This window comes from Physeter macrocephalus, chromosome 15 (genome assembly GCF_002837175.3).
Source record: "Physeter macrocephalus isolate SW-GA chromosome 15, ASM283717v5, whole genome shotgun sequence".
NCBI lineage: Eukaryota > Metazoa > Chordata > Mammalia > Artiodactyla > Physeteridae > Physeter > Physeter macrocephalus.
Window position 1 is genome coordinate 33,117,576 of NC_041228.1, and position 16,962 is coordinate 33,134,537.

The 16,962-nt window shown below is 34.4% G+C and overlaps 1 protein-coding gene across 23 annotated transcripts in view; it reads right to left on the reverse strand.

Moving 5' to 3' along the window:
- The window catches only part of RIMS2 (regulating synaptic membrane exocytosis 2), a 566,717-nt gene that overhangs the window by 451,405 nt on the left and 98,350 nt on the right, over positions 1-16,962 (reverse strand). For 8 of the 23 annotated variants that reach the window (XM_024129928.3, XM_024129930.3, XM_055091127.1 and 5 more), the window contains exons 2-3: positions 14,380-14,412; positions 13,889-13,975 (exon numbers count right to left, since the gene is read on the reverse strand). The exons of the other annotated variants lie outside the window; for them this stretch is intronic. In XM_024129928.3, coding sequence (XP_023985696.1) covers positions 13,889-13,975; positions 14,380-14,412 — 120 coding nt within the window. The remainder of the gene's footprint in view (positions 1-13,888; positions 13,976-14,379; positions 14,413-16,962) is intronic. 23 annotated transcript variants of the gene reach the window in all.

A 16,962-nucleotide genomic window follows, 5' to 3' on the forward strand; every position in this document is an offset into this window, starting at 1 on the left:
TATTTTGAAAAACAAAAAGATTGGAGGACTCACATTACCTGATTTTAAGACTTAACTAAAAAAGCTATAGAAGTAATCAAATATTGGCAAAGGATAAACACACATACAATAGAACAGAATAGAACAGAGTCCAGAATAGTCCAACACTTAAATGGTCATTACTTTTTTAAAAAGATGCCAAGGTAATTCAATGATAAAGAATAGCCCTTTAAAGCAAAGGAAAATTCATGTGTAAAAAAAGTAACTGGAAATCCATGTGTAAAAAAATGAACCTCAACTCATACCTCACACCTATACAAAAATTAACTAAATGTATTACAGAACTGTAAACAATAGATTACAGAACTAAATAAAATGACAAAAACTATAAAATTTCTAGATGAAAACATTGACAAAAAGTGAAACCTTGGGTTAAACAAAGACTACCTTAGCTAGATTAGGCAAGCATACCTTCAATAGAATCTAAAAAGCATGAACCAGAAAGCAACCAATGGCAATATATAAATGAATGAGCATAGCTGTGTTCCAATAAAATATTATTTATGGACACTGAAAACAGGCAGTGGGCCAGATTTGGCCTATGGGTCGCAGATTGCCCACTTTTATATGATATGATTTCATTTATATAACATTCTGAAAGGCAAAATTATTAGGACAGAAATCAGAACAATGGTTGCTAGGGGCTGGAGTAGAGCAAGAGGATTAACTACAAATGGACACAAGGAACGTTTGGAGGTGAAGGAAATAGTCTGTCTTGATTATGGTAGTAGATATTTAACTGTGTATGTTTTCCAGAATTCAGTGAAGTGTATGTCTTAAAGGTGAATTTTACTGCAAATAAACTATACCTCAAATAAGCCCGACTTTTAAAAAAGTTAGTTTCAAAGTGCTAACCTAAAGTCAGTAGGTAAATTAAAAATAGATCTATGTAAGTCCTTTTACCTACTTAACCACAAAAGCAGACTTCCTTTTTCACACCTAATATTAGAGTAAATTCAAATAGCCGTGCCAGTTTTTCTCAATTCTTTTTCTATAACTTCAGACAACATACTGTTTTTCCCTGATTATCTCCCACCAGGTTTAAGTGAATCTCTGTTAACATAAAACAAGCACCACTACAGGAAACTCAAGCTCATAAACATGTACCAGAGCAAGCATGATTTTAAGCCGACCACTGAATGAACTCTGCATCATAGTTTCTCCCAACCATTTAGAAGAACTATCTTTCTATGTGTGAGGTATATTATACATTTCTACTATATACCTGTGTACACACTTACGATCTCTGGCATATCTTTCAGCACATGGCTGAACCCCACTGGGAAACAGAAAGAAGAAGAAAACTAGAGCAATGTTTTGTTTTAGTTCTAGAGGCACTGGAGTACTAGGCAAGTTAACAAGTCACACTGGAACAAAAAGCAGAAATCTAGTTAAGTCAATTGTTCTACAATATAGTGCCTCAAGGTAAGTAGAAACCCCATTTCACAAACAGGGAGAAGGCCAATCACATTAGCAGAAAAATTAGTAATTATGTATCCCAAAGTGCTAGGTTAGAGCTATTTAAAACCCTTTTACATAACAACTGTAGTAATCCCAGAGACTACAGCATTATTAGGGCTGTAGGATGGGATCAAATCTTCCCAGCTGTAGAGAGCAAAGAGAGAGAAAGAAGCCGAAATACAGATAGGACTAGGCTACAACAGTTTGAGGAGATGACAGGACTTATAGAGAGATTTTGTGTATTCATCCTTCCAGTCCTATAAAATGAGAAACTACCATATGTAGAAGTAGTGGTGTACAGGCAGATTCGGGAGCTAAATTATATTCCTTGCCAAAAAGAGCATTTCTTCCCTTCCCATTTATAAATAGGCCAAATTCTATCTCTCCTTCCTCACCCCAGTCACTCTTCAACCAATCTAATCTAATTTCCAGTCTACTTCTTAATTCTCACAAAGTTTACCAAGGATTTCCCTGTATCTAAAACTAATGGACAAATTTTTTTAGTCTCCATCTTACTGAGTTCTCAACAATACTTGAAATTATGTTCACATGCCCGCTGGGCTTTCATTACACTCTCCTGGTTTTCTTCCTGTATCTGCCTTTCATTTTCTTTCTCCTTTGAAGGTCAAGACTCAGGCCCCTCTTCTCTTTTCATTCTATGTCTTCTTAGGCAATCTCACCCACACTTAACACTTCAATTTCCACCTATATATAAATTACTTATAAATGTAAATCCTCAGCTTAAACTTCTCCTCTGAGCTTCAATATTCAATTGCCTACTTGACATCTCTATCTGGAAGTCTCAATGCCAGTTGGAATTCAGTGCATATCAAAGCGAACGCCTAATTTTCCTATTAAACTAAATTCCCTTCCAGTGTTCCTTCCAGTGCACAATTTCAGTGAATTGTGCCACCATTTAATTATGCAGACCTGAAATCTAGAATTATTCTAGAAATATCTCCCTCCTTCAAATGCATAATTAATCTAAGTCCTTTCAATTTTACTTCTTAAATGTGTCTTGAACCTTCCGCTTGTCTCTGAATCCACTGTCAATACCATAGGCCTTGTTACCATCAATGCCCACCTAGCCTCCTGGCTAGGCTACTCACATCCACACTTCTCCCCTTCTGCGTACTACAGAAAAATTATCTTGTCATCTCACTGCTTAAAATACGCTAATGGCTTCTGATTGCTTTTAAGAAGAAGAAAAGTCTTCTTATGAAGACATACAAAGCCTTGAATGTTCTCGCACACATTCACCCCTTCAACCTCATTGTTTGCACTGCTTTCCCCTCTTTCTGCTAAAGCCACTCATCTTTTAGACTCACTATGGTGCATCCATTATAGGGCATTTATATTTTATACATGCTCTTGCCTCCTCCTAGGATAGATTACAATGCATACCTTTTTTAAAATTTTCTTTCTCTTTTTTGAAACCGTAGGTATCCAAAATAGAGTTGATCATGAGCTTGGTTGCACTGATCCATGCTTGGCTCCCATTTTAATTAACTATTTTCCCTTCCCCAATGTGACTTCCCTTCCCTCAGGAACCAGTCTTTACATTTTTATATTAAAATCTAAATAGAATGCATATGGTGCTTATTGTGTATGGTGCTTATTGTGTATCATGTAGATAGGTACTATTATAAATATTCTACTATTATTCTATTCTACAGAGAAGCTATTTTTACTTACAGTCACACCGCTAGTAAGTAAAGCCAGATCCAAATTCAGTGTTGCTGCAGAATCCAAGCTCCAACAACTATAAGTTTACACATTTTAATGGCTGTATAATGTTCCCTATTTACATTTTATTCATCCCTTTTTTTTAAGTTGGCACTTTATTCTGAAAAAGAATTGATTTATATATATAACTGAATCACTGTGCTGTACACCTGAAACTAACATGATATTGTAAATCAACTATACTTCAATTAAAAAGAAGAATTAGTAAATAAGTTGACCCTTTATAATTCATTACTGTATATTTCCAATAAATTGTAATATTTCTGTAATGAGATATTTATAAACACATATATGTTCTTCTCTGAGATATGTATACAGAAATATAATAGACATACTCAAGTTCACTAAATATTTCTGAACTTCCCTCCACGTGGCTTAACCCAGTTAGCACACCTGCAAGCAGGGTATGAAGGCTCCAGTTTTCTCTTATCCTTGCCTATACATGATATTATTCAATTTTTAAAATTTGGCAGCTTGGGTAGATATGAACTGATGTTTTATTTTTTTAAGTTCACATTTTTTTGACTCCTAATGAAGTTCAGCCAGTTGAACTGCCCTACCTATGAACTACCTATTCATGCTGTCCTTTACCAAAACTCTATTGGTTTTCCTGGTGGGGCCGGGGCAGGGTGGGGGGGTTATTTGGTTGTTTATTTGTTTTTGTTGATTTGCAGAAGAACCCTGTAAAGCCTATATGTTAATTTATAAGCTGAGCATAGCAAATATCCTAGTCGGACAAATGACGGCTAATTCTGTTCTTTGTTAAGCAGAATTCTTTAATTTTGTTGCATTCTAATACATCAGTTTCTCCCTGCATGGTTCGTGGTTTTGGTGGCTGGCTATAATAAAAATCCTTACTTACCCCTGAGTCAGTCACAAAAAATTCTACAGTTTCTTCTAATAGCTTTATAATTTTGCCTCTCACATTTAGGCTTTTAATCGATCTAAAGTTTATTTTTATATGTGATGTGATGGAAGAACTTAGTTTTAATCTTTTTCGTATACAGACTCTATTTTCCCAGCACCATTAAATAGACCATCCTTTCTTCCACTGATTTGTGATAGCAATCTATCATATACTTAGTTCTCACATGTGCAAATGTCTATTTATGGACTCTGCATTCTATTTCATTGGGTTTTTTGTTTGTTCCACTCCAAAACAACATTGTCAGAACCAAACTCCAAATACAATGAAAGGTCTAAACAATCTTAAATATGTAAGCTTATATATTTAAGTTTATAAATATAAAGGTAAATACATAAGTTTCCAGTGATGTATATCAGAGGTAAGCAAACTTTTTCTGCAAAGGGCCAGAGAGTAGATATTATAAGCCTTGTGGACCATAGGGTCTCTGTCACAGCTACTCAGTTTTGCCAAAGGGATGTGAGAGTAGCCATAGATAAACAAATAAATGAGCTTGAAACAAAAAAAGTGTTCCAATAAAAGTTTATTTACAAAAACAGGCAGCAGGCAGGATTTGACCCACAGGCCATATTTTGCAGATCCCTGATAAAGATAAAAGAGTCAAAGATGTACTCACATTTAATTTAAAACTTTTATGACAAATAAATATTTAAAAGACATATACAGGGCTTCCCTGGTGGCGCAGTGGTTGAGAGTCCGCCTGCCGATGCAGGGGACCCGGGTTCGTGCCCCGGTCTGGGAAGACCCCACATGCCGCGGAGCGGCTAGGCCCGTGAGCCATGGCCGCTGAGCCTGCGCGTCTGGAGCCTGTGCTCCGCAACGGGAGAGGCCACAGCAGTGAGAGGCCCGAGTACCGCAAAAAAAAAAAAAAAAAAAAAAAAGGACATATACAATAATATATCAATTTAGAAATATTGCTTTTTCCACTTTATTTCAAAAATCTGTTTTATCCAAATTTTTCATGTCTATTTTCTCCATCCTCACCAAAGCAACTCATTGAACTGTTTTCCAAAGTAAAATTTCATCACTTCTGAATTTTTTAAGAAAACAGAAATTTTTCAGTCTGTTAGCTCCTAGTAATCCTGCTGTGCCTGGTAATTTTATGCCCAGCCACATAGGTTTTTGTTGCTGTTGCTGTTTTCCCACTCATCTTATAAGTGTACTTTCATGATTTCCGTAACACTGACTTTCTTCAGATGATGAGTTTGAAGTTGTGCTTTCTACAAGTTCATGGCATGCAGTTATAAAATGTGATCATTAAATGCAGTCACACACATTATAGAGTGCTTTTCAAACTTCAGAGTGCAACCCAATACAAGGACATAAAATCAATTTAGCAGGCCAAGACGCATGATTTTTAATGAAATAGAATAGATCATAGCATTGGAAAGAGTGCAAGTAAGATTTCATATAAATCTTGTTTCTATTACACATATATATGTATATTTCTATGTAGGTATGTGTATACTGGGTTATAGTGCAAAATATATTTCTTTTTATGGATGGAAGTTTTTTTAAAAAGTATAAAAGCCACTGCTTTACTAATCCGCTGACAGAATGGACTAATGTCCTTTTATTAAAAAAAAGAATAAACAGATGTCATATAGATGGCCATCCCAGTCACGTAGCAGGTCTCTCTTCTGAACTTCTAAATAGCTGCCTAAGTGACTATTACAACACTACTGTTTTTCTAAAATACAAATCTGATCATATCATCCCGTTCCTCTGCCTGGAATGCCTTTTCTCCCTTTCTTGGCCAGATGCAGAGGCACCAAAACATCAAACAGCAGGGCATGCTCAAGAAACGGTATCTATAGCATTATCAAATAAATAAATGGGAAACTAGAGACATAGACACCCTGACATAGTAACTAGATTTAACATTTGAAAATATTTTTAAATAGCTGAAGTACTTCACTTTCACAAATAACTACAAAATTTTCCAAAGTAATAAGAAAAAATAATGGCATCAGAATGTATATCACAGCACTATTCATAGCCAAAAACTGGAAACAACCGCAATGTACAGAAATAGTAAAACATAAATGAATTGTAGTATATCCAGATACTAGAGTACCATACAATCATGAGAATGAATGAAATACAGCTATATGCAATCATATGAATGGATCTCACAAACACGTTAAGCAAAATAATATAGACACAATATACCATATGATTCTATGTGTATGAAGTCTAAATATAAGTAGGCAAAAATAATATGTGGTGCTAGAAAAAATTCAAGATAAAAGTCACCCGCTGGGGTGGTAGACAGTCTTCCCTGGAAGGGAGCATAAGGAAGAGATCCTGGAGGGCTGGTAATGTTCTGCTTCTTGCTTTCAATGATGATTTCCAGATATGTTCACTGTCTGACAATTCAATGAGCTGTATATTTTCAAATTGTGCACTTTTCACTACATATGTTTTAATAAAAACTTTATTTGGCAATAAACACTTTGGTACTTTTATCAATTTTTCTAAATGCATTTTCTGAACAATCTATCATCATAATTTTTCTTTATTTATTGATCCCTTTTTTGAGCCAAAAGGAATTTAAGGTGGTTCTAAAATACATGACAAATGCAGTCAATTTTAGACCACTCAGGTTGAAGACTATCTGTGTGGGACCTGGAAACATATTTATGTGCAGGAACTGCCTTCACTATTTCACAAGTCCATATCAACTGCTTTGACCATTCAAGCGCCAATAAGAAGTACGTAGCTTACAAGAAAACATCTTTGTCCATATCATCCTCAAGCTTCAGAAAAAGTAGAAAAAAAAGTGGAATTTTTTAAATAAAATTAAATTAACAATATCCTCAATGACCCTTCAATTTCCATTGCCATTAGCCTTCAAAACAATAAAATCAACTTTTGGGGAGATCTATCAGCTTTCCCTTGTAAGTTAATAATAGGCTGCCCAGGCATTTAGTATTTCACTTCTGACCCTAGAGTCAGCTCTATTGCAAGTTAACATGATTAAGCACAGCAAAGGAATCATGTGATACACTTAGTCTTATCATCAACAGGTACAAGCAGGATTTCCAAAACATCCTTCTAAGGAACACTCTAAGACCTGAAACCTACAGATTTAGTCTTCTGGAAGAGATAGGACAGAAAAACTACCTCAGGGTTATGATGGAAAAGACTGTTAATAAGTCATGTTAACAATTAGCACTTCAACAAAAGCCTCAAAATGTTGATCTTTGGACTCATGTTTCACAACTAAAAAGACACCAACAATTTTGCATGGACTGTTGGAAATCTGCTCCATCAGGAGACCTTAAATAAAAGAGTCTTAAGAATCCCCAGAAACAAATGGTCTTTGGAGAGAAAGAGCTAACCAACGACTCTTGGATCAAACAGATGACAAACCAAAGTAGACAGCTTCCATCCAAGAACAGAAGAATGATTTTCTGATATATTGCTCCTCCCTTTAAAAATTATTTTGTTTACTCTTCATCCTATTTATTATTGTACTTTGCAATCTCTAATGTTCAACTAAGGGTTTCTCAGTATGCTTTCATATATTTTCACTGTTAACCCATTTTTAATCTCCTTTCACTGCGACCTAAGAGAATACAAAAAAAATCTCCCTGTAAATCCCACTGACAAAATTGAATTGGTATTCCTTGAAACACTACATACAGCAAATTTCCTTCCTTTGAGAGGATACTTCTGTATTTGAATTTTCTTCATATTATTAACCTTACCCTTCAGTATTGTAAAAATTAGATCTTGATCTCAAATCATTACTTACAGCAGTTTCAGAAGAACCAACAGTACCAACAGTACCAAGAATGGGGACTAATACTGGAGTTATCTTTGCTACTACAGCATTCTTTTGGCACGTCTTTATCTTTCGGCATCCTGAAATATCCATCTCATTGCAATAAATAAGAATCAAATGTAAACTAACTGTACTAGATGTTACTAGTGCTCACTATATAGAGTTGCCTCTCTTCATGAGGACATGGAGTTTCTAGACTTCCTTGCAGTTAGTTAAGAGCCTTGTGACAAGTTCTGGGCAATGAGCTATGAGTAAAAGTGACCTATGTCACTTCTTGTCTTACACAATTAAGAATAAATGTGTGTAAGTCTTTCATCATATAAATTTTCCTATAAGTATTGCCTCAGCTTCATCTCCCAAATATTAATATGCTATTTTCATTTATTTCTGTTCAAAATATATATGAATTTCCTTTTTTTTTCCTTTGACCCATGGATTATATAATAGTTTCCAAATATTTGGGGAGTTTTAAGATATCTTTCTGCTATTAATAACTAATATAATTTTGGTCATAGCACATAGTTTTATGGTTGAATTCTTTTAAATTTATTGAGACATTTTATGGCTCATAGAATATGTTCTATTTTGTAAAATTTCTGTGTGTACTTTAAAAGAATGAGTATTCTGCTGTTGTTGAGTAGAAATGTTCTAAAAAAATTCATTCCATTCAGTTGGTTGATAGTATTGTTCAGGTCTTCGGTATACTTACTGGTTTTTCTGTCTACTTGTTCTATCAATTATTGAGAGATAGATTTTGTAATCACTGACAATAATTTAAAATGTCTCTATTTTTTCAAAAGAAAAAAAGAATAAATGTGAGCTTTCCATTCTCTCTCTCTTCCTCTGATGCAGCAATCCTGGTAGCTATGTGTTCTAATTGGCTTGCCAACAAGATGGAAGCAGCCTAGATCCCTAAACTGACACTTGGAAGAGAAGCATTCTATAATCCTATAGATAAGTCTTAGTCTTTTCATGGGCTAGTGCCCCTGGGCTGTGACTGTCACAAGTGTTTCTCAGCTTCTTTTCCTGTTTTGGAGAGACAGGAAGGTTAGGGGGACAATAATTGGGTATTTCTCTACTCTCATGTTGGTTAGGCTCTGGCAAAGTAGTTTCCTTTGAGAATGAAAATCTCTGGGAGTATGTCAAAATGGTTACTTTCCCCATCCCCCTGGTGAAAGTATGAGGGAATTTTTCACTGATCTTTACCTTGAGAACTTGGTAGAGTTCATGGAGGTAAAATTCACAAAACTGGGGTGGGGGATCCCCTAAAGGTGGATTTCCAAGAATTTTTAACTCTTAAGTTAGTCCACACTCAGCCTTCAGCATTTCCTCAATTTCCTACCAGCTCCTAGCTCAGATGGTTTCTGCTCCCAGGAAGCTGTGATTCTCTTTATTCACCTCTTCTTTCAGTTGTCAGGGCATTGATTTGTCCTGTGTCCTCAATTTTCTGGGATCTAAGAAGAGTTGTTGATTTTCAGTTTGTTCAGCATTTTTCTCATTGTAAGGATGGGAGTGACAGCTTCCAAACTCTTTATATGTCAAAGAGGAAAACAGAAGTCTCCACAATATTGTTTTTAATTACTTATCAGCATGTTTTCCCTCTTGAATATGAAATATTTGAGAGCAGGAACCATAGTCCTTTTATCTCTGGATGCCTAGTACCGTGCACAGTGTGAGAATTTTCAGGGCTAAGTCTTGGGCCTTCTTATCTGCTCTTCATCACATACTGTTTCTCTATGTCATCTGGTCTCCTCTTGTAGTTTTATGCATCATACTGACAACTCTGAAAGTTATATCTGCAGCTAATCTATATCTCTCCTTCAAAGCTGATTAACTGGGCTTCCCTGGTGGCGCAGTGGTTGGGAGTCCGCCTGCCGATGCAGGGGACACGGGTTCGTGCCCCGGTCTGGGAGGATCCCACATGCCGCGGAGCGGCTGGGCCCGTGAGCCATGGCCGCTGGGCCTGCGCGTCCGGAGCCTGTGCCCTGCAACTGGAGAGGCCACAGCAGTTAGAGGGCCGCGTACCGCAAAAAAACAAACAAACAAACAAAGCTGGTTAACTTATTAGCATCTTAAACTTTAAAAATTTAAAACTTCAGTTTTAGTTTCTACCTCTAACCTGTTCATCCTTTCCCCTTCTTGATCATAGTTAATGGTATCACCACCCAATGAGTTCTTCCAATCAGAAATCTGGCAGTCCTCTTTGTTTCTTTCATCTTCCTTACTAACTTCTAAATCTACTCCACTAACAAATCATGTCATTTCAACCTCCAAATATAACCCCAATCCACTTCCCTCCATCTTCAGTATCATCAACCTGGTCCAAATCATCATAATCTCTAGCCAAGTCCTTCACAAAAGCCTCCTCATTACTCTCTCGACCTCCATCCTCACTCACTCTACTCATAGAACAGCCAGCTTGATTTTTATACATAAATTAAATTATGTGACTCCCATGTTTAAAACTTTTCAGTATCTTCCCTTTATACTGACATTCAGATCCAAACTCCTTCTCACTCTCTAGAGAAACAATGCCCTGTCTGAGTCGTACCTCCAGAACCTCACTTCCTGTCACACTTCCTCCTGTCCACTATATTACAGCCACACTAGTCTTCTTTGTGTCTCTCAAACCCTTTGCTACCTAAAAACTTTCACCTATGATTTCCCTATGCTTAAAACACTCTTCCCTTAGCACCATTTCCCTATTAAAATACCTCATTATCAAAGACGATTACTATATTAGTGGCCATCTCATTCCAATATTTCAAATTTTAGATTTTCCTAGTATTTCAAAAGTACATTTATTATTTAACATGTCACAACATGAATAAAACTGTTATTACATGAAAATTCAAAATCAAACTAATCCAATTGATTGGTTTCATTAATCTGTATTAAAAAACTTACCTTTGTTGTTATGCTACATATTGGCAACACCAAGTTAAAATAACAGTTGCATTAAATAGCATTTATCATTTTTTCCTAGTATGCCCATTTTAATTATCCAAAGACTCGTTTACACCCTACATATAACCTATATTATATTATCTTTACAGACAATTTTCCCTCATTTTAATATTAATGTGAAAAAATAAAGAAAGAAAAGAATTTAAAATTATTTAATTTGTATATTAAGCAATTTCTGCAAAGACTGAATGAACTGACAACTGAAAATCGGCTCAATCCATTTTCTATGCCTCAGTACTTATGGAAAGTCAAAATTGGATACATTGTTCTACTTATACCTATATTTTCCCATCAATTACCCAAATCAAAATTACATTACATTGAAAGTTCAAAATTACATTCCTGTTGCATTAAAAAAAAACTATGAAATAAACAAATTCCAAAAATACAGACCTCAAAGAACCTACATTATTAAAGCTTTGAAAATCACAACATGGGATTTATAGAAATTCATTAAAATGAAATTACTGTTCAGGAAATATTAGATTTTTAAATATTATCTGATAGAATATTTACTTATTCTACTGTGAAAACGTTCATACAGAATATGAAAAGCATAAGTCCTACTTTTTAACATTTATAAATGAAAATGAATACCTAGAATTCAACTCTCCAAAATAATTTAATAGGTGAGTGAATAGAAAGTAAGCAGATAGGATGTTATCTTTCTCAAATGGTAGTCAAAGAGAGAAACAAATGAGGTGATTCAGAATTAAGAAGTCCTAGACTCTGATCAAAGAGAAGATGAATTAAAGGAGAAGATTCAGAAGTACCCCAATCTGTGGATCAGAAAGATAAAAGGAAAGCTCCTAGAAAATTATATATCAGAAATCTTCAGCACAATAAGATTGTAAGATGAAGAAAGTAGCTATTAAGAGAACTTATTAGTTCTGATTTTTTTAATTGTATAACTCACAGAACAAGAAGAATGAATTAGTTGTCCAAGAAACATTAATGGAAATAACAGTTATTAATTTGGAATTAATTTTTAAGATATTGGAAAGTACTAGTCTTTTCTCCTACAATCTTCCTAGCCAAAAATCAAAGCAAACTGTATTATATTTATTATTGAAATAAAGCTATTTCTTTACAAATTTGCCTTGATCTTTGTTTATCCCAATCAAATGTCATTTTGTTTCAATAATTAGTGATCACTTTTTTTTTTTTTTCCTGCGGTACGCGGGCCTCTCACTGCTGTGGCCTCTTCCGTTGCGGAGCACAGGCTCCGGACGCGCAGGTTCAGCAGCCATGGCTCACGGGCCTAGCCGCTCCGCGGCATGTGGGATCTTCCCAGACCGGGGCACGAACCCGTGTCCCCTGCATCGGCAGGCGGATTCTCAACCACTGCGCCACCAGGGAAGCCCTAGTGATCACTTTTTAAATTACTAACAAAACATCTATTTTATTTAATGTCCACTGTAATCTACTAAGTAACTTAACAATCTTGATTATTTTCTAAAACCTACAAACAAGATACATAACTGACATCATTTAAAATTGAGACAAAGTCGCATCTAATTATATTTTGCTATTGAGTTTACTACCTTATTATGCTTCAGTGCCTTAGAGAAAAATCAGCAAAACAATGACATTGTGTGCAATTTTAATACAATTTTTGCTGATTAGAGAAAGATTATTGAATTTATTTCTATTCCTTGGGACACAGTATTCTTACATCCTAAAAGGGTAAAACATGTAAAATCAGTTGTGAAGACGCATTTATTGAGTTCCTACCATGGATCAGTCACTCTGCTAGATGTCAAGGATAGAATGTAGACAAGACAAATACGGGTCTTGACTTCAACTGGTTTAAATACAGCAACAATTCCAATCGTAGAACTACATTATCAGCTATTAGGAGAAGCATATCACAATACAGTTTTACTTCAGTTGAAAATGAAACACTGACCAAATTTAAAATAAAATGCATACAAGGTAACATAAAATGGATGAGGGATTACCCTCAATAATAACAAAACAAAAAGACATTATCTTCTAGTTTTCATTAAAGGCAAAATGTGAATGTTTTTCTGAATGTTTCATCTTAAGGCTCCTGGTAGTTATTCTTGTTCTCTCCTAGAGCTCATGTCACTTTTCAATCTACCCATTCCTACAACCAAACCATCTTCTCCATAGACATAATTCCTACTTTTATGAAGTGCAGAGGCTGACTGGTAAGAGCATTTCTGAGTAAGATGGCAGTTATCATGGGGAGTGTGGAATTTAAATCTATGCAATCTTTCTCACATTCTCAAAGAAACTTCCACTTTACAACATAAATAATATTTCTTGCACAAAGTTAAAAAGATACAAGTATGAACAACTTCTTAAAGAGTGTATTTTAATCTAATAACTGAAATAAATGGAATTGACATTTTTCAATGTTTCAGACCAATGTGATAATAAAGTGCTGGATTTCCCAAACTATGTTTCATAACCTAATGAAATATTCAGTGAAAACAGGATTCAATAGTCACATAAATTTAGTTAATATTGTATGTTCTAATACCTTGGAGCATATTTAGACACTCAGAAGTATAACAATGTAGAAACCTTCTTAACCTTTTTTAAAAGAACCCTTCCAAGACTACTTGATCAAAGATTGAATTGGGGGGTAAATACCTCTTAATGTCTTCTGGAATTATTTTTGAAAGAAATATACTTTAGAATATACTGCGTTATTGAAAAAAGATATTTTACTATATAAATACTGTTTATATAATTTATACTAAAGTTGGGGGGAGAATTACCTCTTCGTTCTTACTACCCTATAAATTATCCTTGTTTTCTTTTAATATTTCCATGGGATATGAAGTATCAAAGGTGAAAATATCAAACTCATAACCTAACAATTTTCATTTCTGAGGAATGTTATTCCAAGAGCAGTATTTTAATACATACTCTTCAGTATGTTATGCTATTAGAGATAATATTTAGTCTGTACAGATCAGCTTACTTACGTCTGGGGCTCCTTTTCATTTTGTTGTTTTTGCTGGGGCTGGAGAACGTTATTTACCAGTTCAGTGATCCCACTAAAGGGAAACCACCTGTTTAAATAAGCAAATAATGTGACTGAATAACCAAATGAATAAAACAATTGTAGGTCAAATGTTTTCTTATCCATACCAATAAAAATACACAGGCACAAAAGCTACAGCCAATGGAAGTATGAGCTCCAATTATCACCCAGGCAGTCAGAATATAGGGAAATTAAGTTTGAATACTTAACCAGTCCACAAGCAGGCAGCAAAAAACTACATCTAGTCAGTATGTAGATGAAGTAAGAAACTGCAGGCAGCTCTCTTACAAGCCAGAGAGTCAAAAAGCAGAAGACACACTAGCTGCAGCCTATCCAGTATTAGTGTAAGCTAATACCATCCAAGGTGCAGAAAGCAGAATGTGGCAAAGGTACAGAAGTCAAGCCTACTGAACTCTTAATACATTTACTTACTGTGTCAGTTGTGGTTTGTGCTCTTCTTTGACCCTAAAAAGATAAGTTTGCACAACTGAGTGCACTGTACTAGGAAGAAATTTCTATCTACAGATCTGTGGTCATATAAAAATGAAAAATGAGGTTTGTTACATAGAAAAGCTTAATGTTTTGCTATAAATTGGAATTATACATTTGAATTAATTTGACACAAAAAGTAAAAGTTGAATTATTTCTTCTTAACAGAGGGCTGATATTAAAATTCTACTCCTGTCCTAATGATTCCATGATTTGGTCCTCAAGTTTTCTGCATATTTGTATTAATATTGATATTGAAGCATTTAAAATAATTATTTTTAAGTATTATATTAAACACAGTTACATTTGGCCTACAGAAGGTAAACAGATTTCCTCTTTATTTTTAAAATTTCTTCCTTAATATAAATTGAAGTAAAGGCATAAATATTTTAAATAAAATGTAGGGTTTTATAAATGTATTTTAAAAGCCTTACAAATGGATTCATTTACTTCACAAAGGAACAGATAAAGGAATTGGGGGATTAGGCATCTAATACCTAAAAATAGCTACTAAAATAATTATGTATATTAAATTTAAAATATTCATAAGCTAAAGTAAATTATTCATATAACTATAACAGACTAAAAATGCATTTAACCTATAATCAACTCGGTGCTTCACCGTAATAGCACTGGATATTTAAAAGATGGAGAAAGATAAAACACAAAGATAGTGATGCCTCTGAAATGTGGCTTCCCACACTTTGCCTGGGACTGGTCCTGAGAGATAAACCTATAACTCAGTGATCAGTTGATTAGCTTTTACTTTCCCAAAGAAAGACTAAGAATTGTTAACTAAAATGGGTCACCAAAATCTAGGACTTTCATTAGGAAATTATATTAACATTGTAAATTAAATTCTCTTTAGATTAAATTGATTTTTTCAGTGTTTTCTTATTTTAAATGATATAAGCAATAAATGAAAAGGTATACCCTTATACATTTTTGTGTCCCAATGAATATAATTGGTATTTATATTTCTCTATATTAACTAAAAAAGAATATCCCGTGTTCTCTGCATAAACTTCAAAAAGTACAATAGTTTTGACCTAGAGCTAAAGCTACGTCATTTAGTATTAAAATAGAGATATAATGGATTAATAGTAAAAGATTATATTTAGCACCAAATAAAGAAACACACAAATACAAGCAAACTATAGTGACAATGGATTCTACCTAGAAAACTTATCATGATATTTCTTTGAGAATAAGATACAAAAATCTCTTTTAACGTTTTAGAACAAAACAGTACCCATATAGATAATGACAAAGAAAAATTACCATACCAGCTCATCAAAATGGAGAACAATTCAAGAGTATCCTTCACCAAATAATATACATGATAAACAAAAATATTTAAATGAATACATAAAAGAGGAGAAGATATTTGTTAAAGAAGTCCTAGGTGATTCTCTACAAGGAATCATATTGCTCTTAATTAGTGACAAAAGTTTTTACCATAAACAAATTTATATTAATCATAAATCAGTTTCTAATTTCAAAATCTGTACTTGAAAATATTAATAGACATAAAAATTTAAATTACCAATTCAGAAATTATTTCTGGGCTTTGTAAAATATCTGTATGTGAAATATACACACATTTACATCAGCTTCCCAAATAAAATATGTGTCATAAACACGGCGGTAAAAATATTTATCTTGTCTTTAAATCAAGAGTATAAAAATTTTCTTCTTTTGTCCAATATGTTAGATAAAATCAAACCTCAAAGTATCAGACCATAATTAAAATTCATGTTGAGATAATAATTTAAGAACTGGTAATATTAAAATGTAATTATATATTTCTTTGACAATACATTAACATTATTGACAATGATCTCCTACATTCCTGCATTCCAGAAAGTGTATGAGGGGCTTCCAGTTTCCAATAAGATACATAAAACGCTTGGAAATCATCACTCCCACCCTTAAAAGAAAAAAAGCTGAACAAACCAAAAATCAATAGCTCTTCTTAGAGTCATCAAAGAATTTAGGTCATAGAGCAGGCAAACTGTTGCCATGAAAACTATAGAAACAAACAAGTGGATCCAGACTATCACAGTTTACCAAGAGTACAAGCCCAGGAGCAGAAGCCCACACCTGGGGCCAGTGTCTGTTGGAACACTTTTAACTATAATTGGCCAATTGCTGGAGACTCACTGTGGACTAGATTGAGATTTTAAAATTCCAAGGAGTCCCAGTTTGGGGCATACTACCACACTTCCATAAATTTTATCTCCAAAAGCCATACCAGTTGCTCACTGTGAAGATTGGAGAAAAATTTCCTCCTGCATCAAGCAGGAGGAAGGGAAAGAAACCATTTTGAAATACTCCCAGAGCCCTCTGCTCTCTTTAACAATCCTAAACTCAAGGGAAAATATTTTACCAGAGCCTAACCAACTGGCATTTTACCAAAACCAAACAAGCCTGTGGAAGGTAATTACCTATTATATCACCCTCTAGCCTTTTATGTGGGAGAAGGACAATACCAAACTACAGCTCCCTCCAGCAAATACCTAACTC